The 26,673-nt window shown below is 40.4% G+C and overlaps 1 protein-coding gene across 18 annotated transcripts in view; it reads left to right on the forward strand.

Annotated features, from left to right (window-relative positions):
• FNBP1 (formin binding protein 1) overlaps positions 1 to 26,673 on the forward strand; it is a 134,936-nt gene that overhangs the window by 41,676 nt on the left and 66,587 nt on the right. For all 18 annotated transcript variants that reach the window (XM_067541972.1, XM_067541973.1, XM_067541978.1 and 15 more), the window contains exons 3-6: positions 298 to 354; positions 1,944 to 2,091; positions 18,696 to 18,758; positions 19,722 to 19,826. In XM_067541972.1, coding sequence (XP_067398073.1) covers positions 298 to 354; positions 1,944 to 2,091; positions 18,696 to 18,758; positions 19,722 to 19,826 — 373 coding nt within the window. The remainder of the gene's footprint in view (positions 1 to 297; positions 355 to 1,943; positions 2,092 to 18,695; positions 18,759 to 19,721; positions 19,827 to 26,673) is intronic.

Consider the following 26,673-nt stretch of genomic DNA (forward strand, 5'->3'; position numbering starts at 1 on the left):
CTAACAAATAGCATCCAGTAGAGAGAGATGTGTCTAGCTGTTGTTTAGAGTCTTACACTTAGATTGTAAAATCTTCAGGGCAGGGTCTCTCTCTTTGTTATATATTTGTGAGATGTCTAGCACAATGGGGGTCTGGCCTCTGGATGCTACTGCAGTACAAATAATAACTAACTAACTACTAATAATAATGTATCGAATCATTAAACGCCGGGGTAATGTGAGTGTGGGAGCATGTGGAGAATATTTGGTAATTTTAAGAGAGACCTTATTTATTCATTTGTTTGTTTTTAATTTCAGGAACCTTTCAAAGAAATATCAACCCAAAAAGAACTCCAAAGAAGAGGAAGAATACAAGTATGTTCATTATCAGCCTATGGGTGCGGATATGTCTTGGTGGATGGAGAGGGGGGAGTAAATTATTGAACAGCAAGTATGGTAGAAGAATATAGACATCTTAGAACTAGACCTTGTCTACACTTGCAGCCACCCATAAAGTGTGTGTAGCTACATGGCACAGTGAAAAGCAGGCTATGTCCACCCTATGGTGTGTAGCTACATGTGGCAGTGAAAGGTTTCTGGGCACTGGAGAGGCAGCTGAAAACTCTCCAGCAGCTCCCCCCATAGCCTCCCTTCTGCCAGAGCCTTTCCTTGCTGCAGGGGAGCCTTTCATTGTGGTGGGGAAAGGCTACGGCCGTGGAGAGGCAGCCAGATACTACATTGCTAACAGTAGCAGTATAGACGGGGGAGGCACTGCTTGGGTATATAGCGATCTGAGTAGGTTCTGACATGTCTGTACTCTACTTGCCTAAACAGTGCCTCACTGTCTACAATGCTATTTATACCCATGCTAGGTGGGCGTGCAGTGTGTGTACTCTACACACTGCTGTAAGTGTAGACATAGCTATACAAGAGGCCTATGTGCTAATTCTGGCTTAACTATAAGGCTCAAGGGGGTTTAAATCTGGTCCTTAAGCACCCAACTCCCATTGAACATCAATGGGCATTGGCTGCCTAATTTCTTTTAGGCCCCTTGGAAAATCCCAGCATTATTAACTGAGGGCTTATTCCTGGTTCCTTTGAAGTCAGTGGCTAAACTCCCATTGCCTTCAGTGGGAGAAGAATCAGTCCTGGAATGTTAACACAGCTTTGAAAATGCAGAGTCCTGTATAAACACTAAATGATTATGGTGTCCAGTCAATTTTATTAAATGGACAAAAGTAAAGTTATGACATCAGTGGAGGAATGGGCAGTTTGTGGAGAATAGGGTGAAGGGAGGTGAATTTCCTCAGTTGGGTTCCCCATGTCCTGGGAAAGGGCTGAGTGCCTGACTCGATGCTGCTGGAAAATAAATCTTGTGGTCATCACTAGAAGCTGCTAAACGATACAGGGGTGGGGAAAATACCTAACAAAATATTGAGAAACACCTTGTGAAAAGTGAACACAATCCATCGTCTTGAAGGGGTTTTAGATAAACTATGATTGAACCACATCTAAATAATGGTTATAAATTATTTCTTCCTTTCATTTACTAATATGTATATATCACATTAGCCAAATGTTAATCATTTAGGCCCCAGTCCTGCAATTCACTGAGGTCGGCCGCTGCTACATCTGAGTACAGCGAACAGCAGGATCAGGGCCATAATGGTTAGTGAAGCCAGAAAATATTTTCTGAACGGTTTTTAGATCGGTAAAACCCAAATGCTTTTGGTGTTTATAAGAGGCCACTTTAAAAATATTATTTCCTGGTTATTTTCTCAGAGAACTGCCTATGCATGGCATGGGGCTCCCTTTCAGTAAACTCCTGCAATTGAGCTTATGCTAATGAGCATCCCATCTTGTGCAGCAATACTGAATGCTGGGAGGAATGCAAGCTCCCTTTGACGTGTGTGTTCCTGGAAACAAATGGACTAAAAGAATTGTGCATTTTTTGTCCTCTGCAGGTACACATCATGCAAAGCCTTCCTAGCCACCTTGAATGAAATGAATGACTATGCCGGCCAGCATGAAGTCATTTCTGAGAACATGACCTCTCGGATCACTGCAGATTTAACACGCTGTGTGCAAGAGCTGAAACAGGAGAGAAAATCGGTAATGGATTTTTTAAAACTTGATCACAATTAATTGATGTTTAAAGAAAATAATTAATGGTAGTAGAGTTCAATGGGAAGCAAATATTTTGACGAGAGGTTAACACACAGTTACTAAATACAATCAAGGTTTGCTAATGAACCCAGCATGCACCAAAAAAATGGATTATATGCATGGGCCAAATCACTGATCTGTTTGAATTAAACAGTATAGCATCAAACAGCAAAGCCTGCAGGAGAACGTTCTCTAAATAGCGTCATAAAATCCATATGTGCTTGAGGCACCTTCAGCCAAAAAACTGGTTTGTACGGTAGCATAGTGTTTGGCATGCAATAAACTGAAATGCTTCATCTCAGAGACTAGCTGGAAGAATTCTGATCAGTGGACTAGACTTTTACCTCTTGTTAGAGCTGGTTAACAAAACTTTGTCTAAATTGTAGCTAATAAAAAGAACTGAACGCTTATTTTTTATGCAATTTTTGTGGTGGTGGAGGAATCTGTATTTTGGCTTGGAACTACTCCAAAATTAGTAAAAGTGTATGCTTTTATCCATTTCCATGTAGTAGTTTATGCATCCATGCTCCTTACATAGTATGTGTCCATAGCTGCTTTCCTTCTGATATGCCTGCAATTCAGAAAGGCAGATAGCTAGGACCTAATTCTCTCCTGTCTTATCCCTTGTGTAGATATTACCCTTGTGTAAAGTGGGCAAAAAAATGCTATAAGATCATAGTTCTCCAAGTGGCAGCATTTGCACCTACTTTGCATGTAAATATCTACACAAAGGGCAAAGCAGGGGAGAATTTTAAATTTTTAAACAAGAGCTCTGGATAGCTAACAAACTAGGGGTCCATCCTGGAAGGTGCTGAGTTGAGGTTGCCAACCCTCCAGGATTGTCGTGGAGTGTCCAGGAATTCAAGATTAATCTTTAATTAAAGATTATGTTATGTGAAGAAACCTCCAGGAATACATTCAAGCAAAATTGGCAACCCGCAGCTGAATACTTGGGCCCTGATCTAGCAATGCACTTAAGCACCTGCAGAAAGTCCCACTGAAAATGCTTAAGTGCTTTGCTTGACTGTGCGCCTGAAAAGCATCATCTTCTGCTTAGTACAGTACTAAAAGAATGAGATGCCTGTCTATAGTGATCATATATCTTGGCATGCCTTTAATTTGCAGAATGTCACACAGTCTGCTAAGGCCATTATGACTGACCAGTGACAGTAGCATGGGGTATCTCTGCACCGCAGTTAGACACCTGTAACTGGCCCATGCCAGCTGATTTGGGCTCATGGGGATCAGACTTGCGGGACTCAGGCTTGTGAAGCTGTTTAACTGTGGTGTAGATGTTTGGGCTCATGCTGCAGCCTGAGCTCTGGGACCCTCCCACCTTACAGGGTCCTAGAGCCCAGGCTCCAGCCTGAGTCTGAAAGAATGTCTACACTGCAGTTAAACAGCCCCTTAGCCCGAGCCCCACAAGCCTAAGTCAGCTGGCCTGGGCCAGCCATGAGTTTTTAATTGCAGTGTAGATGTACCTATGCAAGGTGCTTTCCATATAGACCCCATGTGGAAAAGCCCTCAACCACCTCCATCACCTTTCACTCAGCATATCCATGTGGCATTGCTGTACACTTGCTATAGGTGGACTTCCTGCTGCCAGAATGATAGTATGTCTTTGATGGTGCAAAAAGCAGATAGAGGGAATGGAGAGAGTGTCAAGGGAAGAAAAAATATACAAGGCCAAAGAAGAAAGTATGCTAATCTAGCATTCTTCTGGCACTTCAAATGTTTCAGCCTGTAATTGAGGGGAAAAAATCTTTTTAACAGAAAGGTCATGTCACTTAAGTAAGGCAAGACAGTTGGAACATGTATGTCAATTGAAACATGTTTCTGTGGGTGTTTTATAGCAAAAGGAAATAGGATTTTGTATCTTATTGTGAATAAACTGTCTAATGTTGTGTAGTGAAAGTGAAATAGACACACTGCAAATGTGTGATGCATGAGTGAAGGTAAGTTTTATTAGTGTAATTCTAATCAGATTCAATGCAGAACCCAAGTTCAGGCAGCATATTGAGCCTATTGACAGTAGCTAATAGCAATGAGTGTATGGCAGATAGTATGTGATAATGAATTTACTTGTTGTGGGTAGCATTTAGCCTTTAGCAAAGGAAGCTCGCTCTGATCCACCATTGTTGGTTTGTGTTTGTCTCATAAATGTAGAATGCCTGAACTGTTGAATTCTTGTCTAATTTGCATAGCTTTCGCATTGATGAGTGATATTGAAAAGCAAACTCTATTTTTCTTCAGGCTCTTTTCAGACATAGTCTCTGTTGTTTCTTGCTGTAAAACATAAATAATGCATCTCTCACACTGGGCTCTGTAGGAGGGGAAAACGGTTGATGTGATAAATATCACAGAGGTTTGATATTCTTGCAAAAACAGTTATGATACACACTAATGAATGCTACAGGGTTTCTGGAAATACGCTGGGGAGGATTTTTCTGCCTTCTATTTGGTATATAATTTGGTCGTGTGCTATAAATTATTATAAGTTATTAAAAACAAAGGATGTTCCAGTGGTTTGGTCACTAGTCTGGGCTTGGGAGACCTAGGTTCAAGTCCCTGCTCTGCCCTGGACTCCTGGGTGACCTTGGGGAAGTCACTTTAGTCTCTCTGTTCCTCAGTTTCCCCATCTGTAAACTAGAGAAAATAGCGCTACCCTGCCTCACAGGGGTGTTGAGAGTATAAATACATTAAAGAAGTTGTGAAGGGCTCAGATAATAGAGCATTGAGTTCAGATAAGTACCTTAGATAGGTAGTAATTAATGTTTGTAAAGTACTTTGAAGATAAAAAGGAATTATTCATATTAATTAAATTTTGCATATATTTATTGTTAATTATATGACATACTCAGAAAATATTGATACCTAACATTTTAAACACCCATGGCTTGAATCACTATGTGTTTCAGTCCAGCTTCATGTTGATATAACTTCATTGATTGAAATGGGTTACAGCAGTGTGAAATGGGAGTAAAGCAGTAGTGAATCATGCTCACTTTGTTCTCCCTTTCTAGGGGTAAAATTCATCTCTGCAGAGGGCCAGCATGAGACCTGTATCTCTTAAGTACAAAACATAGGGCTTACATGGTGTGTGGGCTCTGTGCTGGGTGAATTTCACCCTGTGTTGTTTAAAAGTGTTACTGGGTTTGTTTTACTGCTGTGAAGGATGAGGTAGGTGAGGTAATATCTTTTATTGGGCCAACTTCTGTTAGTGGAAGGGACAAGCTTTTCAGCTTTTGAGCTTCACATGAATTTCTGCATATATAATATATTGCAAATGTGACGGTTGCTACTAGTGAAGTATGGGAAGGGGCAGTTGATTCATCATGGCAGATAAGTCTGGAGGCTGACAGTAGCCATGCAGTTTATTGGTGAAAAGGCAGGTTCCTTGTGCTAATTCTATCTTGGCCTGGTTTGGAGGTCAGTGAGAATCCTGGCTGCCTTTGTTTTTATGGAACAGATCACCCGCTTTGGCATATGACCTTCTGTCAATCATGAGGGAATGGTCAGAAAAATCAGGCAAAGATTATTTTTGTGAAACATGAATATGTTTGGCAGCAAAGATCAAATAGTGTTTTTAATTTTGTCACATCATGCATTCCACCTTGAGTATATTTTTGGTAGTAGACTCTCTTGCTTGCATCTGATGGGACTCCATGGTGCTGGTGCTGGAGAAGACATTCTGAGGCAGTCTGCCCCCTTTATTCACACTGAATAATACCTTACTCTTCAAGCAGTCCCACTGATTTCAATGGGACTTCTCATGGAGTAAAGTACTACTCAATGTGAAAAAGAGTAGCAGAATTTGGCACTATAAAAGTGCTTGATAGCTTTCACACACGTTATTTGTGTTTCGGTAGGGTCTAGAAGCCTCAACCATTGTGCTAGGGGCTGTACAAACACATAGTTAGATACCCTGCCCCAAAGACCTTGCAATCTAAATAGATAAGACAGACAAATAGTGGGTTCGGAAACGGTGGCAAAGAGGGATGAAATGAGTTGCCTAAGATCACCCAGCAGATCAACGGCAGAGGTGGGAATAGAACCCATGTCTCCAAGTCCCAGTCCTGTGACGTGTACACTAGATTATGCCTCTTTAGAAGCTATGGACACACATTTTTAATAATTTTTTTTTTAACTATACAAGGTTCAAAATTATGTTGCCAGGTAAAAGCTGCACAGGACCCATTCATTAATGGAATGAAAATATCAGAGCAGCTATGGAAGTTTTCTGGCAAGCATAAAATAGATGTTAAGCAGTTATGCAATTTTATAGTCATCTTGTCATTCATACAAAATACAGCCCAAAGTGCTGTACAAAGCTAAATAGTATCGTTAGAAAGTTAAGAAACAGCAGAGAAAAAAACGAAGCGATGGGGCAGTGGAGAAAAGATATGTTTAACGATCATGATGATAAATTCAATTTATTTATCTAGCTTTTTTCATCCTTAATAAAGTGACATTCACACTTATATACAGGGATAATGTGACCAATTGTGAAATGCAGACAGGTCTGGGGCAAAACATGGCAGCAATTTGATACTCAAGACCCCTCAACGTTTTAGAATGGGAAGTGAAGAATAATACTGGAAAATAATGTAAAGTTAATTTAGGGAGGCAGAATGTAGTTAACTGAGAATTTGGTTAATATCACTTATCTTACTAAAAGTGTCAAGTGCTCACAACCATAGTTTTATGTCTCATCTGAAAGCTGACATTTGAAAAGTGATGGAGAAACAGTGAGGCAGATACCTGAATTAAACTTTCTACGAACTTTTCTACAGCTAACAAATCTCTTAACTCTTTGCCGATAGCTGATATCTAGTATCTTCTGTTGTGAAATTCACACTTGCAAGTCTGCGCTGCAAATCACTATGAATACATTGCAAAACTTTCAGCTGACTAGCAACAGCAGCTTGGTTAAAGCTGAAGCTAGAGGGGATAAATGTTTATTGTGGTTAATGGTTTGAAAGAGGAAGACCTATTTAGACAGGGTTGATGGTTAATTTTTTATACACCCGTCGGCTATTTCTGCAGATGAGGAAAACACAGTGAAGGTCATTTTCTGGCTGTGTGCCCAGCAAATCTATTTATTATGAGTGAGTTTCCATTTAAGTGGGGGGGTTTTCTGACTTTTGCGCAGGTTGAGCTGTGAAGTTCTTAAAATTATCTCCATTAGTTTACTGAATGAGGGGTTCTGATCAGGAAATAGTGTATCTTATAATAAATATAAATGTGGTTAACATTCTGTGATATAGCCTGAATATTGAAGAATGTCTTAGAGCAGCAACCCACTATAGCAGTGAAGCAGGATGTCTTCTGTACCCAGTGGCACTTGTGTAGGAAGATTGAGTCTGAGAGACCTAAGGGGAGGAGAAACCGGGCATACACACCATGCACATGTCTCATCCAATTGCATACCCTCTGTGATCTATCCAAAGTAGAACTGAGATGAACCTTTATGAAATCTACTTTAACATAAGTGAATGAAGGAACAAAGATAAGTAGTAGTAGAACCAGAACTGCAGGTGGATATGTTGATTAGCTGGGGCCACAGCCAGAATGTAAATATGAACATGTTTCGGTTTCTGTAATCATGAAGAAGCAGGTGTTTTTAATTAAGGCTAGAGCCTTTTTTAAAATGGAAAATGATATGTAATGATACACACATGCATTGCATACATACACTTTTGTATGCATAAGTGCACTAAGAGCAGAAAAGTATTAATTACTTATTTAACATAATACAAATTGCATGAGATGAGGTTTTAATTTGCAAATCTTCTAGGGTTTTTTTATGACTGGAGGATATGTGAAGAACTCTCACATTTGTCACCGGCAAATGTCATATGACAGCTTTATGGGGGGGAGTCCTGCCATTATTGTATCTTTCTGTTTGGTATCAGTGGAAATGGAACTTGTTTAATGAGAAGATCCAGATGACAGGGTGTTTTACAGGGAGCCAGCAAAACTAGGGGCAGCTAACCTATTATTGATTCCATGGTTGTTGGACTGTTTGTAAAGCCCAAAATATCTTTTTTGTAGTGTTAATGCAGTATCATGGCTTTGAGCAACAGTATGATACAGTGTAACCCTGATTGTGGGCTTCATCATGCAAGGTGCTCAGCACTCTGGACCTGATCCAACAGAACACTTAAGTATGTTCTTAACTTTTAAGTATATGTGTAGTCCCATATAAAGGACTTGAGGCAAAGATGCACATTCTTCAGATAATCTGCAATAACCATCTCTGAGCCTGTCCCGCAGATTGCATGCTCAGCTCCCCTGATTTGATACCAGGCCTCCTTCCCCAAGACCAGATGGTTCAGCAGAGCCACTCAAAGATTGGGCCACTGGAGTGTGGCACAGCCAGGGTCCCTGAAGCTTTGCTCCTGTGGAGTTCTTCTGTTGAAACTGCAGTACTGAAGTGCTACAGTTTCCCATCTCTTCTACCTCCTGCTCATTCATCCTCCTGTAACTTCTAAGACCCTCTCACTGCCCATTCTCTATCAACTCTAGTCCCCTCTGGCCACATCCACTTGCATGAAGCTTTTCTGCAGCTTCCAACCTATGGGGCTTAGCGAAGCTCCAGAGATCCCTATAGCCACTCACTATTGCACCTCCTCTTCCTTCAGCAGCTCCCATACTATCAGGACCACAATGTATCTTCTCTTACCAGAATGTCCTAGGGAAAATCGCTCTGCTCTGGATAACAGGAAATTTTGCAATAAGTAGGATTTTGGTTATAGAAATTTAGCAGGTAACATAAAAATGCCTTAGTCCTATAAATGTGACTGCCACAAACTCTCTCTTAGGTCTTCTCTCTGTCTATTAGCAATGTTACTGATGCCGCAGCCCAGTAGCCCTGGACAGCTAGTTCTCTGTCCCTTTTGTACAGTCACCTTCCCTACTTTTGCCTTTCAATCCATGGTTTCTCAAACGCTGTGGTCTGTGATCAGGAATCCTTCAGTCTGTTCTGTTTCAGAGAGAGACAGAATTACGTCTAAATTCTGATTATTTTAGTTAACCTTGCCTTTGGTTAGCTGTTCTTAGAGTATGCCTTCAAAATAGACCTAGTTACTGGTTAGATATTAAAATCAGCAACAGTCACTTTAAAGATTATCTCAAAGACCAAGGTTAAATCACACATCTGAAAAACATCAAATAAACAAACACACGTGTAAAAATAGTCATGTATTTCATGACACTGTTCACAGTGCTTAATTTTGTTTACATGACTGTTGTTACAAACGAGAGAGAGAACCTCAAGACTTGTTCTTGGAAGCAAAGATTTTTTTCTCAAGAGACACCATTATATCTTGCCTCTGAGGTTAACTGAAAAGGATAGGGAAGGCAACTTCTGTCACTCCTAAGTTCCACTCTCTCTCATTCTGAGAATCCTGATACTGGCCAGTGTCAAAGACTGGATACCGAACTAGAAAAATCACACATCTGATCCATTATGATATTTCCTGTGTTCCTACACGGGAGAAACTGTGCAACTGCCTATACGTAGTGCTGCCAAATGCACAAATTAAATAAACTGGGTAGACAGAGAAAAATTATTACTTTCTCTAATCTCTTTCAGATGCAATAATTTTAAGAGTCCCTTGTAATGATGTTAGGGAGAACTTTTGGATAGAAAATGAATTGTTAAGATGAAGGTGCTCTTTTGATATTAACCACCATGATGCCAGTCTATCATGCCTTTTGGAATGATAAACAATGAAAAGCATAGAAGAAAAGAGCAGATGGTTAAAATGTATTTTACTATATCATCATTTAATTAGAAAATGTAAAGGGGTTGCATAGAAAATGGAAAAACCCTTGTGTTCAATCTGTTTTGAAAAGTGCTTGCATAGAATACTTTTTGTTGAACCATATGCATGTAAATTAATCAAAGATAATCATACTGCTTTGCAATATTACTTCTCCATGTACGTGTAATATAAATAGAACAGACACAAAGCTGTAACTTAACCCAGGGGGACAATCATTGTTTGTTTTTGCAAGACAAATAAGGCTGTTTCATCACAACCTTTCACAAGTAAAATGTTTTACATGATCAATTTTTAATACAGCACAGATAGCTCTGTTCTGATCTCGCTTATGTCCTCTCTCAGGCAACCTCTTCATTTTAAAATTGCACACAAACTGCAAATGGCTCCCTCAGTGCAGTCACACAATATCATTATTCTCCCTTAGAGAATATGTTTGAAGTTACCTCGTTTGTTAAGCTTTCAACTCGTCTCTAGATCAGATGCCTTGAAACAAATATTTTTCCAGAAAAATCTCGAAGCTATCAAGATTGTTACCAGAATATCTGGACCTTTTAGTGAAGATTAAAAAGTGGTTTGGGGAGATTGAAGACGGAAACATTCACATTACTGAGATATACACGCCTACTAACGTTACTGCATGTTGATTTGTCATGTGAGTAAATGTTGCAAGATAGGGCCCAAAGCATCTAAAAAATTTGCAGTGTATCATAGTAAAACCATTATCATAACAAGATCAATATTCCTTTTTAAGTTTTCTCTGTGTTACATTTTCTCTGTATTTTCTTTTGATAAAGGATTTTTCTCCATAGTTCATTGCATTGATTTGCTTAGTGCTGTGTCTGTAATGATCAAGTTTTGAGTTCTTCTGTTTTATGTATGCTTTGTATTCGTATATGCATTGTTGTAGTAGCCATGTCAGTCCCAGGATATTAGAGACACAGGTGGGCGAGGTAATATCTTTTATTGTATCAACTTCTGTTGGTGAGAGAGACAAACTTTTGAGCTTACACAACTCTTCAGGTCTGGGAAACGAACTGAGCCCTGGTTTACACTTAAAATGTTGCAGCAGTGCAGCTGCAGCACTTCAGTGAAGATGCTCCCATGCCGACAGAGTTTCTCCCATCAGCATAGCTATCACCTCTCATGGAGGTGGATTAAGGGCTAGTCTACACTTAAAACTTTCAGTGGCAGAGCTGTATCGGTACAGCTGATCCTCTATAAGAGCACTTGTGTAGCCGCGTTATGTCGACGAGAGAGTCCTCCCACTGATATAATAAACCACCTAAACAAGGGGCGGTAGCTATGTCTCTCCCACGAACACAGTGCTGTCCACACCAGTGCTAATGCTGGCAAAACTGACGTTGCTTGGGATGTGTGTTTTCACACCCCCTGAGCGACCGAAGTTTTGCTGGAATAAGTGCTAATGTACACAAGACCTAACTATTTTGACGGGAGAAGCCTTCCCATAGTGCTATGTCAATCTACACAGGGGAGAGGTTGAGGAGTTTAGGTCATTATAACTGTGTAGCTCAGGGGTGTCGATTTTTCAAACCCCTGAGCACGGTAGTTATACTGATGTAAGCTTGTAGTGTAGACCTGGCCTCCAAGCCTCACAGCTGAACAGGAGGTCGAGCAGATTGTTTAACATAAGTAGTTAGCATGTATTTCAAGGGATCATTCAAGGTGAAGTGGCCAATTAACACCCTTCCAGTAATAGGGAGGAACGGGTGGGGGGAAGCAGCTGGGGGAAAGTTGTTAGTGGGCTATCAATAGTTGTAATAAGCCATAAATCCAGTGTGTCTTTTTAGTCCGTGATTTTTAGTGTCTAGCAAAGTTATGAATTTAAGCTCTCGTTGTCATCTTTTGAAAGTGTTCTGCAGGTTTCCTGTGAAGATGAAGTCTGATAGGTCAGATATTGAGTGATTGCTTTGTGAAAAGTGTTCACCCACAGATGATGTGGTGTTGTCTTTTATCGTTTTCCTGTGTGAGTTCATTTGAGGGTGTAGTAATTGTCTGGTTTCCCCCACATATTTGTTATTGGGGCATTTGGTGCACTGAATGAGGTATACCCAATGTTGTGATAGGCATGTGTAGAACCCCTGGATCTTGAAAGATGTATTTTGGGGGGTGTTGATCATTGCAGCAGTGAAGATATGTCTCCAAGTTTTGCATCTGTTGTTCTGGCAGGGTCTGGTGCTACTTTGAGTTGGTGTGTCCTGGTTTGTGAGTAGCTTGCTTCTGATGATGAGCTTGGAGAGGTTGGTGGGTTGTTTGAAGGCCAGAAGAGGCAGTTCAGGAAATATTTCTTTCAGGATGGGTTCCCCATCGAGCATGGGTTGTAGTTGTTTGATGATACTCCGTATGGGTTCCCATGTGGGGTGGTAGGTGACTGGTAGGGGTTGTGGTCATGTTGATATAGACAGAAATGGTCCAGAGGAAATGGAAGCACAGAGACAACAGCTCGCTCCACTGCACATGTGTGAATGTATTGTATGCCAGCAACTGCATCCTGCCTGTAATCTGACTCTCCATTTTTAAAATAAAAAGCTTGGTCAAGGCAGGGTTTGAGCATTCACACTCAGAAGGAATGCCATATTCCTTATTTATCAACTGCTAACATAAGCACATTACTGTGACTCAGCTGTAAACATTTGTGTGAATAATTAGAGGTGCTAGTGTTCCACATGGTTTCCTGAATTATTTGTCATTTTCACATGTGCTGTATGCACAAAAAGTTGAATAATGGATTAATGGGAACATCAGTTTTGGTTAAAAACTTTTTCTCTATGCGAGTGCGAGCATATGCCCTGAAACTTCATGAATGAAAACTGGGCTTAAAATCTATTTTTTCTTAAATTTTGAATTCAGAAGATTGAACAAGAAATAGACTTCCTTTTATAGAAAGACTACAAAATAACATTAAAGAAAAGAATTTGCAGAAGGTAGGATAATTCAGTGTATGGAAAACAAGATTGGGGGTCAGGAGACCTGTATTCTGTTCTGGGCTCTGCCAGAGACTTTCTATGTGACATTGGGCAAATCACTTCATTGCTCAGTGCCACAGTTTCCACCTCTGTAAAATCAGGATGATGATACTTCCTCACCTCTGTAAACTGCTTTGAGATTTGTGGATGAAAAGTGCTATGTATTATCATTCGCTCTGTTAATATATCTTACAGCTATCACTACATGCAATGTTGCTGGAGCCATGTTGGTCCCAGAACATTAGAGACACAAGGTGGATGAGGTAATATCTTTTATTGGACCAACAGAAGTTGGTCTAATAAAAAAATATTACCTCATCCATCTTGTCTCTCAATCCTTGTCTACACTAGCACTTACATTGGCAAGACTTTTGTCGCTCGGGTGTTTAAAAAAAAACAAAAAAAAAAAACCTCCTGAGCAACATAAGTTTTACCGGCATAAGTGCTTGTATGGCTGCATTATGTCTATGGGCGGGAGCTCTTCTGCCAACATAATAAAACCACCAAAACCAGCAGCGGTAGCTATGTCGGTGGGAGAGCGTCTCCCACTGACATAGTGCTGTCCACACAAGTGCTTATGCCAGCAAAACTGATGTTGCTCAGGAGGGTGTTTTTTCACACCCCTGTACGACAGAAATTTTGCCAGCATAAGTGCTAGTGTAGACAAGGCATAAGCTCTGAGCAGGCATAGTGCTCAGGAATCAACTCCCTTTGTACTTGGCAGTATATCTGCAAGTAGAGAAGACAAGGAACCCGATAAACATTTCTGAAGGATAGCTACAGGCAGGAAATTCAGTGTGAAGAAAGGAAATCAATCTGATTTGCAGCCTCAGTGTAAGCAAGATATTCCCTATGTCTCTTTGTCAGAGAGAGATTGCACAGAAAGAAAATTAAAAGGAAGTGGAGTTAAATTGCTGTTGTTTCTTAAATAGAGTTCAGGAGAATAGACCTATGAAATTAGGTTAAAATTGGGAGCATTTCAAAGTCCATATTGGGACAAAAACTATCTTGCTTCATTAGCAGCCTGAGAAGTTAAAGGGAGCAGCAGAGGATGAGTTAAAGTGAATCTGATTCTAGGTAAGGAACTTTAAATCAGTTTGGAATTTTTTTTTTCTCCAGCAGGGAGTTTACAGTGACCTGTTTTTGTAATGTCATACTGCGGTGAAGTTTTTTTTCACAGAAGTGAAATGTGGTAACTAAAGGTCAGAATAGCACAAGTATCGTCAGAGTTAATGGAAAAGGATGTGTTCTTCAGAGCTGTAACATTGCCAGCTTTTCAGCTGCATTGCCTTTTATGGTTTGGCTGGTTCACATTCAAGTCTTCTCTATAGGTGGTACTGTGACAGCCTGACTTGGACACTGCACATACCCATAATTAAAAGTGTTACTGACATTGTCTCTCCCTTTTTTTCTTCTCTACTATGGAAATTCTAGATTAGAGATAAATGATGTCCAGAATACCAAAATTGTACAGCACTGTTATGTTTAGCTGCAGAGGAGCACCCAGGCCAAAGAAGAGATTTGGGATTATACACTGTGGTTTTTAGAATCCTCAGACTGGTCTTTATTATTTCCCTCACCTGAAGATTAACATGAATTTGTGGCAATTAGATACTATTAGGTGTTCTGTGAGACTGATGACAGTGGCCTTTGGGGTCTTATTTTAAACCCCATATAGGGAATGGCTGGCTTGTTTGGTGGCATCAGAAAGACACACAGGAAGTACCATATTGAATCAAGACAGTGATCCATATAATCCAGGGTCCTGTCTCTCAGACGGTGGCCAGGACTAACTGCTTCAGAAGAAGGTGCAGGAAACACTGTAGTAGCCATTTGTGGATTAATCTGCCTAGAGGGGAAATTTCTTCCTAACCCCATCAGTTAGTGGCTGGCTCTTACACTGAAGCATGAGTTTTTATCCTTTCTAACGTAACTGTGTAAATTGTCATTTTGCATAAAATAGGCATAAAGCCTGATCCTGAATGGTGCTGAACACCCACAGTTTTCACTTAAATTCATGTTGGGAAGTGCTAAGCATCTGCTAGGACTAGGCCCGTTCTCTGAGTTTTCTGTGTAAATTGTGTCTGACTTTAAATTAATGTAAAATCCTAATTCCGAGCTGGGAAGATGATGCAATGTAAAGGCATGTCTTGCCTGTTAGCAGATTATTGTTGGATTATTTTTTTGGCAAGGGAGACAGGAGGCAATGTGTGATAGTGGTTGAGTAGGGGACTGCAAGCTAGGATTCTTGTATTCTATTTACAGCTGTGCCACTGACTCACTGTGCGACCCTTAGCAAGCCACTTAACTTCCGTATGTCTTTCGACCAGATGGTGTGTGTGTGTGTAGTTTTGTAACCCATCCATAGGCTTGGCAGAATTTACTTTTTATTATTTTGTTATTTCCATGGCTGATATCAATGTTCATTCTTAAGCATTTTTTATTTGTATCCATTTAAATTCCCACAGTTGTGGGAAATTGATGGTGGTCAGACAAGAAGGAAGGCAGACAATAATTATTTATTGACAGTATATGCTGAGATTCAAAAAAGTTAAATATACAAAGTTACATTGCAAAACAAATATACAGTATCCTTAACTCAAGCTCTAATAAGATTTTAATGCACATTTTTCTTACTTTGGCTATCTGTAAATTTTTATTATCAATAGAAATATTTTTCATCGGTTGTGTATGCACTGTGAAACCAACATTTTCCAAAACTTACTGATAAAAATCTAATTCTTCCAAGCCTAGCCATCCATTTGCTTACATTTTTTTTCTAGAAATGCAGTAAGTATGCGTGCATTACAAAAAATTAAAGAACAATCCAGATCAACTGAATTGCCTGTCCTCTGTTAACTCCAAATGGAAGAATTATTTAAACATCACTGATAATTCCCTTAATTTCCTCCCCTACCTTCCACAGTTTCAGTAACAAGTTAAAAAAAACAAACATATTTTCTATCCATTTGTAACAGAGTGAGAGAACCAACATTTCAGATCTAGAGGATGATTGGATTTATGATGGCATTTCAGTTGCTATTTGAATTTACTAGTTTCTTCTGTTTTTATAGATTATAAACTCAACTATGCAACATTAAAGGAAAATTCCAGTAATTAGTTATGCTACTTTAGACTTGGATTCGGAAAGGCTTTACTACTCGTGGTTACATACATGTTTGCTGGATCAAGGCTTTAGAGTTGAACCTAAGAGATACTGAGCACACACATCTCTAATTATATTATTCACATACACAATATAATATTATATTAATTATAATATTTGCTTTATTTCCATTAATTTTCATAGTTATTTTTCCAAATGCTGCTACTATTTCAATATCACCGTAAGACTGAAGGGTCTTGAAACTAGTTTTAATTTAATTAACTATTTGTTGTTGTTATCTGTGTTCAAGCCCTCTGTTAAGAATAGACAACACACAAAAGTTGTACCATTTTCACTATATCAATATAGTTAAATCAGTACAATAGTGTTAGGGTGGAAACAGTTATACCAGTATACATGTATAGTTTCTTCCCACACGGGAAGGGGAATAAGCAGTATTGTCAACCCCAAAGCTTAAAACACCATGAGTCAGACTTCCACAAAACCATGAGATTGGCCCAAAATCATGGTGGTTTTGGCTTTTTATGATTATATTGTGGTTTTTTGGCCTGTCTTTTTATTTCTGTACTCCCCCTGCCCACCGCCAGTGTGTGTAAGAGAGACAGAGTACCAACACTCCCAAATCTATTGAGGTGATTTTGGCCCCCCCCCGCAAGATCTTTTACCCCCGCATCTGCCCAGCCCCCTGCCCAGCAATCAGTTCTACCCCACAGCCCTCAATGAATTCTGCCCCCACATCTGCCCCCTCCACCTCACTTTGCTCCTCCTGAGGCCATGCCCCAATTGCCCTGGTCCTGGCCCCTCGCTACGGGGACTGACCCTCTCCGGTCCCTTGCTCCAGGGAGTGACCCCTGCCATGCTCCAATTAGGTAGGCTCCTTGTCAGCTCCTCCCAGCCTGGTTCTGCAGGTGGCAGATGAGTTCCAGGAGAGAGGGGAGCAAGCTACGGGTACGGGATGGAGAGTGAGCAATAGAGGGGAGGGGGAGGAGTGAGCAGGGGCGGGGCCTCAGGGAAGGGGCGGAGCAGGTGTTCAGTTTTCAGCAATTGGAAAAGTTGGCAACCCTATTTTCATGTGTAAAAAGACGATAATACCCATCTTTGTATTGGTTAAAGCCTCAGGTGGAGAGCAGTCTATAAGTGCTAAAAGCTGTTGTTTAAAATTTACTCTAAGGAGAATTTTTTAAGCAGGCATCTCTTAATAAGACTATAGTATGATATAAAGAAGGCAACTTTACAAGAATAGTTGAGTATAAAGGGATTAATCTGTTTTTAACAAGGCATGTTGTTTACTAAACTGCTTAATAAACATTTCAAAATTTCTATAGCAACCTAATGTAAACCAGAAAAATATATGAAAAATAAGGTTTCTACAGGAATCCAAAGTAATGGAACACATCTCAAAACAGTAGAAGAGGGTAGCTGGTCCCACAGATTTAAGCCTGTAACAGTGGGAAAGAATCATAGAATCGTAGGACTGGAAGGGACCTTGAGCAGTTTATGCAGGACCAACCATAGACCATTCCAGACAGATGTTTATCTAACCTGCTCTTAAAAATCTCCAGTGATGGAGATTCCACAGCCTCCCTACGCAATTTATTCCAATGCTTAACTACCCTGACAGGAAGTTTTTCCTAATGTCCAATCTAAACCACCCTGGCTACAATTTGAGCCCATTGCTTCTTGTCCTATCCTCAAAGGTTAAAGATTTTTCTCTCTGCTCTTTGTAACAACCTTTTATGTACTTTGATTGGGGACATAGCAGTTCTCAGTCTTTTCTGCTCCAGACTAAACAAACCCATTTTTTTCCCAATCTTCCCTCACAGGTCATGTTTTCTAGATCTTTAATCATTTTTGTTGCTCCTCTCTGGACTTTTTCCAATTTGTTCACATCTTTCCTGAAATGTGGCGCCCAGAGCTGGACACAATACTCCAGTTGATGCAGAGCAGAAGAATTACTTCTCATGTCTTGCTTACAACACTCCTGCTAATACAGCCCAAAATGTTGTTTGCTTTTTTTGCAGCAGCATTACACTGTTGACACATATTGAGCTTGTGATCCACTATGACCCCCCCCCTCCCCACCGGATCCCTTTCTGCAGTACTCTTTCCTAGGGAAGCATTTCCCATTTTGTATGTGTGCAACTGATTGTTCCTTCCTAAGTGGAGATCATGCTTACATGGATTTTCATTCACATACAGTTAATGAAGGACCAGTATTAATGCTAGAATATGCCAATCAAGGAGGATGATTCTATGTCATGAAGATGGCTGGACAAGTGTCACCTGAAGAAAAATTTTAATTTAGAGGCAGTGTTCAATTGGTAGTTAAATAGATCCAGTTCAGATGGGAGTCCTACAGGGATGGTTGGATGCGAAACCAATAATTAAGGGTTACAGTGAACAATGCAAGGTGGAATTGCTAAAGGGATTAATTATATCTTGTCTAAAAAACCTCTTTTTAATTGTTGCAGATGTAAATCTATGGCCTGCTGAGACATAAAATAGCTATCGTACACCTGCATGGCTTCGTAGAGTCACAGAATAGATGCCATATTTTTGTTTTGTTTTGTTTTGTTACATCTTCTCTAATCTAATTGTTTGTTGATTCTTTTATTGTTTATAATATTTTGGATTTCTTTTTTTCAACAGCATTTTCATGATGGCAGAAAGTCACAACAGCATATTGAAACTTTCTGGAAACAGCTTGAAGCAGTAAGTGGAAACATCTTCATAAGCAATGTTATAGCTATATTGACACTGTCTTTCTTCATAGGGATGTTTCTAAGCATTATGTTTGAAAAGAGATTATGATATGGTATGAGGAGAGGGTCTGAAAGCCAAAGGAACATGATTTGAAAACTCTTGTGTATATATAGGATACTGAAAGACACAAAACAGTGCCTTTTAATGCTAGTTTTGTCTTTCCACAGTACCTGAAACTATTAGTAGTAGTAGTAATTCATTTGATAGTACTCAAAATTGTGCTAGGCACAGCAGAGAAAGCATAAGGCATAGTCCTTGCTGCGAAGAGTTTACAGTCTAAGGGCCAGATTCTGATTTTTAGACACATGCAGAATATCACCTTGCTCCCTTGACTTCAGTGAGACCATCCTTTGACAGGAGTAAGTATATCAGAATCCGGACCTCAGTAATGGATGTGTTATAATGAGGAAAGGTGAGGAAACTGTCAGGGGGGAGCAGGTAAGGAAAGGTGAGTATTACCCATGGATATTCAGCTTATGCTTGTTGCACACCTTAGTGGTTCAATCATATGTGCACATAAACAAAAGAACAAAGATAGTATTGGTTCATTTATTGTGGCCTTCACAGAAGTGAGGGATTTAAATACTGAAAGGATAATGGTTTAGCAGATCAGAGCAAGACAAGTGTTCCATGTTTAGGGGTCATATGGACAGAGTCTGTGAGACTAACGGGGCATCAAGACTGGCTTTACCGTCAGAGTCAATGTTTCTGAAAATCAGAGCAAAGATTTTCTTTCAAATAACTTTGATGCTTTTTCAATTTAGCATGGAAATGTATGCAGATATAAATGAGCTATTCTCAAAAACTCTTGACAGTGATTACTGAAAATGAAATTAGCACGTGTTCCTTACTAAGTTGAATTTCAAATCATGTGTTTCTCTGGTATCTGATGGGCTTGTTTTTCCCTTTCAGAGTAAAAGGCGGTTTGAACGTGATTGCAAGGAAGCCGATAGAGCACAGCAGTATTTTGAGAAAATGGATGCTGACATCAATGTTACAAAAGCAGATGTTGAAAAGGTAAGCCAGGTGACAAGGCACTCAATTTGTAAATACAAATGTTAGAATGGTCAGTCCTTCAATCCCACTGATAACACACATCCTGACCATCTTAACTGTATGCATTGTTGTAGTTGTGTCAGTCCCAAGATATTAGAGAGACGAGGTTCGAAAGCTTGTCTCTCTCACCAACAGAAGTTGGTTCCATAAAAGATATTACCTCACACACCCTTGTTATCTTAACTGTGTAGGTCCATAGCTTGGCCTAAACAAAGGATTCTCTGTAGTGGGACACCTCCATTTGCCCAGAAAAGGGAGGTCCCCATTCTCAGCAGGTGTAAATGGGCACAGTTCCATTAAAGTCAGTGGAGTTAGCTCAGTTTATATCAGATGAGGATCTTGCCCCAACTCAAAATCAGTCCTCAGCTGGACTTCCCCCTCTAGGACAACTAGACACATGAAGATTTGGACTTCAATATCAATGTTTAATAATAGTGCAGTAGTAGAGCCAAGGATGGCTATCCCAGCGTGAGAGGTGTGCTATGAACACATGCAAAGGCACAACCCCTATCCTGAAAATTAACATGGACAAAGGGCAGAGGAGATGCTTTGTGTGCTAACCTTAGCTGCCCATCAAGAGGAATCCAACCCATAGGGACTGAGGCTTGGTCTACATGTTGCCGTACTGCGACGTCTTCGCTGTGCTGCGTTGACCGGAGATGCCCTCCGGTCGACACAACCTTACTCCTTTTGTGGAGGTGGATTAATGACGTTGACCGGAGAGCACTTCCGGAATCAATTGAGCAGGTCTCCATGACCCGCTCAATCGATCCCGCTGCATTGGTCCCCAAGGAGCCAGCAGTGGAGACATATCCTGAGTGTTTAGGATTTCCCAATAGCAAGTGCATCTGCAAACTCCGCTAGTGCTTGGGACTGAAAGTGCAGTACTGTAGGCATCAAAGGAGCAGGGTCCAGAATATTTTTCAAGTCACCTAATTGATTTGTTGAATTTCAGATCAGCATGATTGTAGATTTTCCGCCCTTTTTAAATAGAAATAATTAGCAGAATGGCTGTTAAGCCATAGTACTAATTAAGAGCCAAAATCTGTGCCTTACTGTGCAGGTAAGTCCATTGAAATCCAATTAAATGCTCAATTCTGCTGTCCTTTCTACTCAACAAGGGTGGCAGAATCAGACTTATAGTGATTATCCAAGGACGGTTGGTGCTGATGACAATCCACATGTTGACTGTTGCTGTGTGATCCAGGTAGAACATGACTCCCTGCTTTCCATCCTGCTTCCATGTAGCAGAGATGTCCCAACATCCACTGGTTACAGTGAAGTGTTAGTGCATAACTGCATCCCAGCAAAGACTAGGTGATTATTCATGATACAAACAGAATTGAATTATAGCAGAAAAGGTTTTCATATTGTAAAGTACTCCTATAGGTCTTGCTTGACATTGATGCCATATACAGTACCTTTATCAGACTTGACACTGGTTATCTCCAGTTCATCCAGATAAATACCTCATAGTATATATTATTCTGGGGAGGCTTTTTCTGGTTTATTAGTACCACCAAATGCAGGGAATTCTCTCTTTTCTTTTTAGATGCATCAGTATTATTAATGCACTAGCGATGTTTAATACATGATGTTTTAATGAAGTTTTATTATAGCAAATTAACACAGAATGGTGGTTTAACTACTTTATCCATATTTGCTGCCTTGCTTGCTTACTGGGAAGCATTGTGACTCTATGATATCGGCCCCATGCATGTTCTAAAATGATATCTTTTGTTGTTGTCAGTGTACTAATATAGAGCTTAGTCCTTCAGCCCTCACCCATATTAGAGACAATGGGATGTCTCAGGTGAGTAGGGGTTGTAGGGTTGGGCTAATTTTTAGGTCCAACCCTGTCCGTAACATCAGGGTTATCGTCCCATAGAATACATTATAATGCATTTAGTCTAAAGCCCACATTAAAATTTGGAATCCGGTTGGTATGTCAATGATTAGCAACATGCTGCTTAGATCACAGTTGGTGTCAAGTTATAATAATATTTGTGGCATTTGCATATTGGCCCCTATTCAGCAAAGCACTTAAGCAGATGCTTAACTTTAAATGTGTATAAGTGCTTTGCTGAATCAGGGCCTGAAACGTGAGCTCTTCCCTTTGCCAGGTCCAGAACTGTATATACAGGAGGATATAGTATGTTTAAACATCTATCTCAGTGATGTTGCTGTAATTTAAGAAAGCAACATAGAGGAAAGTGGTTTGTCTTAAATCACTTCTATTCTTGATGGGAGCTGAACATCAGTTCAGAAGATGCAGAAGTATGAGATTTCTTTTTTAAATTGCTAAAATCAGTAAGGGCAATTTTGTCTTCCATGACACAATTTAGTCCGTGTGGGTCAAAAATAACCAGCATTTTGAAGCAGGTCAATAGGTACCGGTAGTTGATTTAAAACCTAATGTCCTGGCTTCCAGAGGTGGAGAGCACCCATTGAAGTGAACAGTTCTGGGCAATCAGGACACAAATGGTGTATTTTCACTGTGCTCTTAGCTGAGAAAACGTTTTTGTCACTTCCTGTATGAAGTTAAAACTGTAGTGTTAGAGGCATGTTTTCTGCTTAGCTCTCAAGCAATTAAATGTGTGTTTACTGGAGATTTCTTAACACTGTCAAATTTCAGGTGAGCATTGATTAATACCAAAAGAGTTCCATGTACAGTGTAGTTTTTGCACATTGGGAAATGTGCTACATGCCACTCCCAGTTAATTTCAATCTGGAAAGCAGGGGAAGCTGTCATGCACTAATATTACACTGAAATCAATGAGATGTTAGAACAGTTCTGGAATGTTCAACGTTCTGGAAGTTGGGAAGTAGGTAGATGCCATTCGGTGTCCATATGTCGGGAGCAGCACAACAAAAAGTGCAATAAGCCCAGAAAATGTCCCCAAAGCATTCTGGCATATCAAAGGAGAAAAGATCTCTGTGGTTTTATCATTTGCCCAGCTATTAATTGTAAATTCACCATGCCAATTTAATCCCTTATCACTTTTCTGGATTTGTCATGGTATTTTACAGATGACTGTGTATCCTAGCATGTCAAAAATGCGTAATGCTTCATGCATATTCTGTGCTAGAAAGGAATTTATCTCTGCTTTATTTATTAAAGATAAATTCTAGAGTTCATTTTCTAGTTATAAAATTAGGACTTCTCCCCCAAGATTTTATGCAAGGCTGAAGTCAAGCCAAAGAAACACACAGACATGACCTAGTGGTCTAAGCATGGGGTTAGGAAACAGTTACTCCTGAGTTCTAATTCCCACTCTAACACTGCATCTGAGGGAGTGAGCTGAGGCTCACAAAAGCTTATGCCTACTAAAATTAAATTTGTTAGTCTTTAAAGTGCTACAGAACTCACGTTGGTTTCACTCTCAGTGGCCATAGCTGAGTCACATATCAATGACACATAAGATAACGTTAGGTAATTTCAGGGAGTCAACCTTTATCTCCTCCCCTGTAAAATGAAGAGGGAAATGAGGGCGAAAGGAAGGAGAAGTTTGCCTTCTAGAATCTAGCCACCGTATTATCACGTTTTATAAATTAAAATTATTGCACAATGAGGCAGAGTGCAATAAATAAATTTACTTCAAGGCAATAAATAAAATCAATCAATAAATAGAAAGGTAGGCTCTATTGCTAGGGGTGGCAATGAGTGTCCACTGATCCTAGCAGAAGGCATCGGCCAAGTCCCCAGTTATGCTGTCAGTGGCAGGGTAGATGTAGAAGGAAGGGGTTATCAAAATGAATTGAATGTGCAATAATATTGCTTAACAGAGAGGATAGTGTTTTCTAAGTGCATGTGTTAAACTGGATTCATCCATGTCAGGCTGTGAATAACGGCCTTTCTTTGCTTCATGCTGCCCATGTGACTGGGTCTGCCCTTACGTAACTCCTAAGTGCAAAATAGGATATTGTTTAACCAAGGACTGCAGTTGGGGGTAGCTTTAGCTAACTTGTGGCAGAGAGATACCGAAACTGTTCAGTCTCAAGTGATGCAGTACGATAATTTTCTGCCCTTTTTTTAAATTATGGTGTCTCTAGTTTTGCTTGCCTCTCATAATTTGGCTGCCAGAGTTTCACTCCCAAAAACTTTCTGGCCAGGAAAGCAGACAATTTGGCTTTATTTGGTGCCAGTGCTGTTCAGTTTGCTGGCTGAACAAGGTGCTCCCAAGCAACGTGATCAGTTGCCCTCATTTCTGGGGCTTGAGATAAACACCTCTGCTGTGTTAGCCTGTAACTGCTAACATGAGGAGACAGTATGGGCTATTTTTGCGTTAGCCTTTGCAGAGAAATTGAATTGAAATTCTGCAGTGAATCACATTTACATTTGCAAGTTGTTGTTTCTTTTTCTTTTTTTAAAAAAGCTGTGATTCACCGATGCACCCTGTGATCTGGGAACAAGAAGAAGCTATGGAGGGCTCTGCATCTCTGATCAGCTCCCACCTCTTAATCCTTAGATAATAATCAGCTTTGACAAATGCAGCAGGAAATCCTGCACTAGGGTTGCTAGTGATAAATACCTAAAAGGACTCTGCATACCTTATTTGGAGGTGGGTAGGGTGATGGTGGAACTAAAGCATACCTTTTAGATAGGCTCTTCCTAGAGCTGCGATCAGTGCTTGCGGTTGATGTTAAGCCCTCTAATGAGCAGCAGCTCAAGTGCCTACTTTGCCTCAGTTGTGTTTAAAGTCAGACTAGTCTAGAACTAAAGGAGGGGGAACAGCTAAAATCTGTTGACTGCAAAGTAATAAATGTTACAGGCCAGACTGTGCCCATTATGCCTTGGTCCCGTTGGAGGTAGTACTGAGATGCTCCATCCCAGTGTGTTGGCTTATTATTAAGGCCTGGAGAGTTTATACTTTACAACTAAATTATTTTTAATAAAAAACTACATTGTACAGCTATGGGAAATGCAGTAGAGCCACAGTCTGTTCTGTCCCCTGCAGTCCAGAGTCTGCCCCACCTTCGTAAATGAATGATGATCTTTGGTCTCTGCAGCCCCATCCCTATACAAGGATAGCTACTCAGTACACCCAAGTGGAACTCCGGGAAGCATTATGTCTGAGTCTCAGTGATTGCCAATGCACAAGGGAAGCATCCGCGCTGTGCCAAGTAAGAGGGGGCAGCATTTGCTCCCCTCTGCATCAAGGCAGCTCTGCCGATTGGGTCTGCAGGGGGGTCACGTGGCAGGGCCAGAGCTTTGTTCACACTGTACCCCTTTTTAGGTTGTAGTAGTTTGGAGCAGTGCTTGTGGTCAGAAGATCTGCAGTTGTGGTCAGCTCCTGCCCATGGAGACTAAGTGTGAGTTAGACTACTTGTACTTCCCTCCCCATCTGCATTCACAATCAGGCTTTAAATTACAAACAGTATCTATGTGCAGAGACACAGTATTTAGGTGTGAACTCTCACATGCAGTTTGGCATAAAGCATGTCTCTCCCGTGAAAGATTTTGCCAGTTCAGCTCTTTGGTTTAGTGAACTCAGGTTAGGAAACTTAAACTTTGCAGTAAGTCTTGTTTTCGGGACCTAGTTTGGAAATCCTCAGAATGGACTAACATGATACTGTTGACACTGAGAGAGACTTGTAGGGTATCACTGTGGGTTGCAGCTGAGTTTGGATGGCAATAGGATGTATGAGTTTGTTGCAGTTCTCTTTCAAAAACTCCTGTGGAGTTATTTAATTTTTTGGCTGTTTGGGGAAATGATTCATCACATGAGCAGTCCAGTCAGCATACATATAAGGAATTGCACTGTTGTTTGTTCCTTTTCTTTAGTGCTGCAATCGCTAACAAGCTGACATCTTTATGGGATGGGATGGTACACAGCAGTATCTGCAGAATTTGTACAATAAAAAATGTTCATCTGCTTTTCTTAAGGGTTTATTTTTATATGTTTAACATTTTATAGAATCACTTTTTAAAGAGGAAGTGCTTAGGGTCCAGTTGCATGAGGTGCTGAGCACCCTTCGCTCTAACTAACTTGCATAGCAGTTTAGGGCAATCAGCACTTTGCAGAAGGGGCTCAGCACCTAGCAGAATCAGATCCACAGTAAGGAGACAGGAAAACCACAGTTGCATCCTAGATAATGATCAGTTCATCATAAGATAATGTTTACGTTCAGCTTCTAACAGGAGAAACTGGAGCTTGTTTGTGAGCTGTCAGCGCTGCGGTCCTCAATCCGCACTATTACAGAAACACCGTTCAACAGTTCACTTCACATTGTGCAGGAAAGTTCCACCTCAACACCGGATCTCACCTACCAACTTTGAGTTTGATATGACTTTTTTATGGGAATTTGGGGAGGAAGGGTGAGAGACTTATAATGGAAACTCGACTTTTACCTTCACTGAGGAATAGTCCTGACTCCCCACAATAAGTTTTGGTTTTTTTTAAATAATGCATCTTCCATAAATCTTCAGCCCACATTTGGGAAAGGCTTTGTTTTCAATCAGGCTTTATTCACATCCTGTGGTGTGCTGATGTCTCTTTCTTCTATGCTGTGGGGTTCTCCTTTGCATTTGCCTCTATAGATGCCTCCTGCAGGCGCTTGAACTTGTTATATGTCTTCTCCTAGGTTGCAGTGAATCCCCTTGAAAGTGCAAAATGCTTTTACCATCTCCTTCCCTCAGGATGAGTCTGCCTCCCACCAGTCCCTGCATTAAATAAAAACCTATAACTGATCTAATTTTATAACCTTAACCCTGTAGTGACTCTGTGCCTCACAGACATTAAGAAGTTTATCCTCACAACATCATATGAAGTAGAGAAGTACTATCCTTGGTTCACTGAGGCACTGA

Source organism: Emydura macquarii, unplaced genomic scaffold (assembly GCF_026122565.2).
Source record: "Emydura macquarii macquarii isolate MOO-44397 ecotype Brisbane River unplaced genomic scaffold, CSIRO-AGI_Emac_v2 contig_691, whole genome shotgun sequence".
NCBI classification, from domain to species: Eukaryota; Metazoa; Chordata; order Testudines; family Chelidae; genus Emydura; species Emydura macquarii.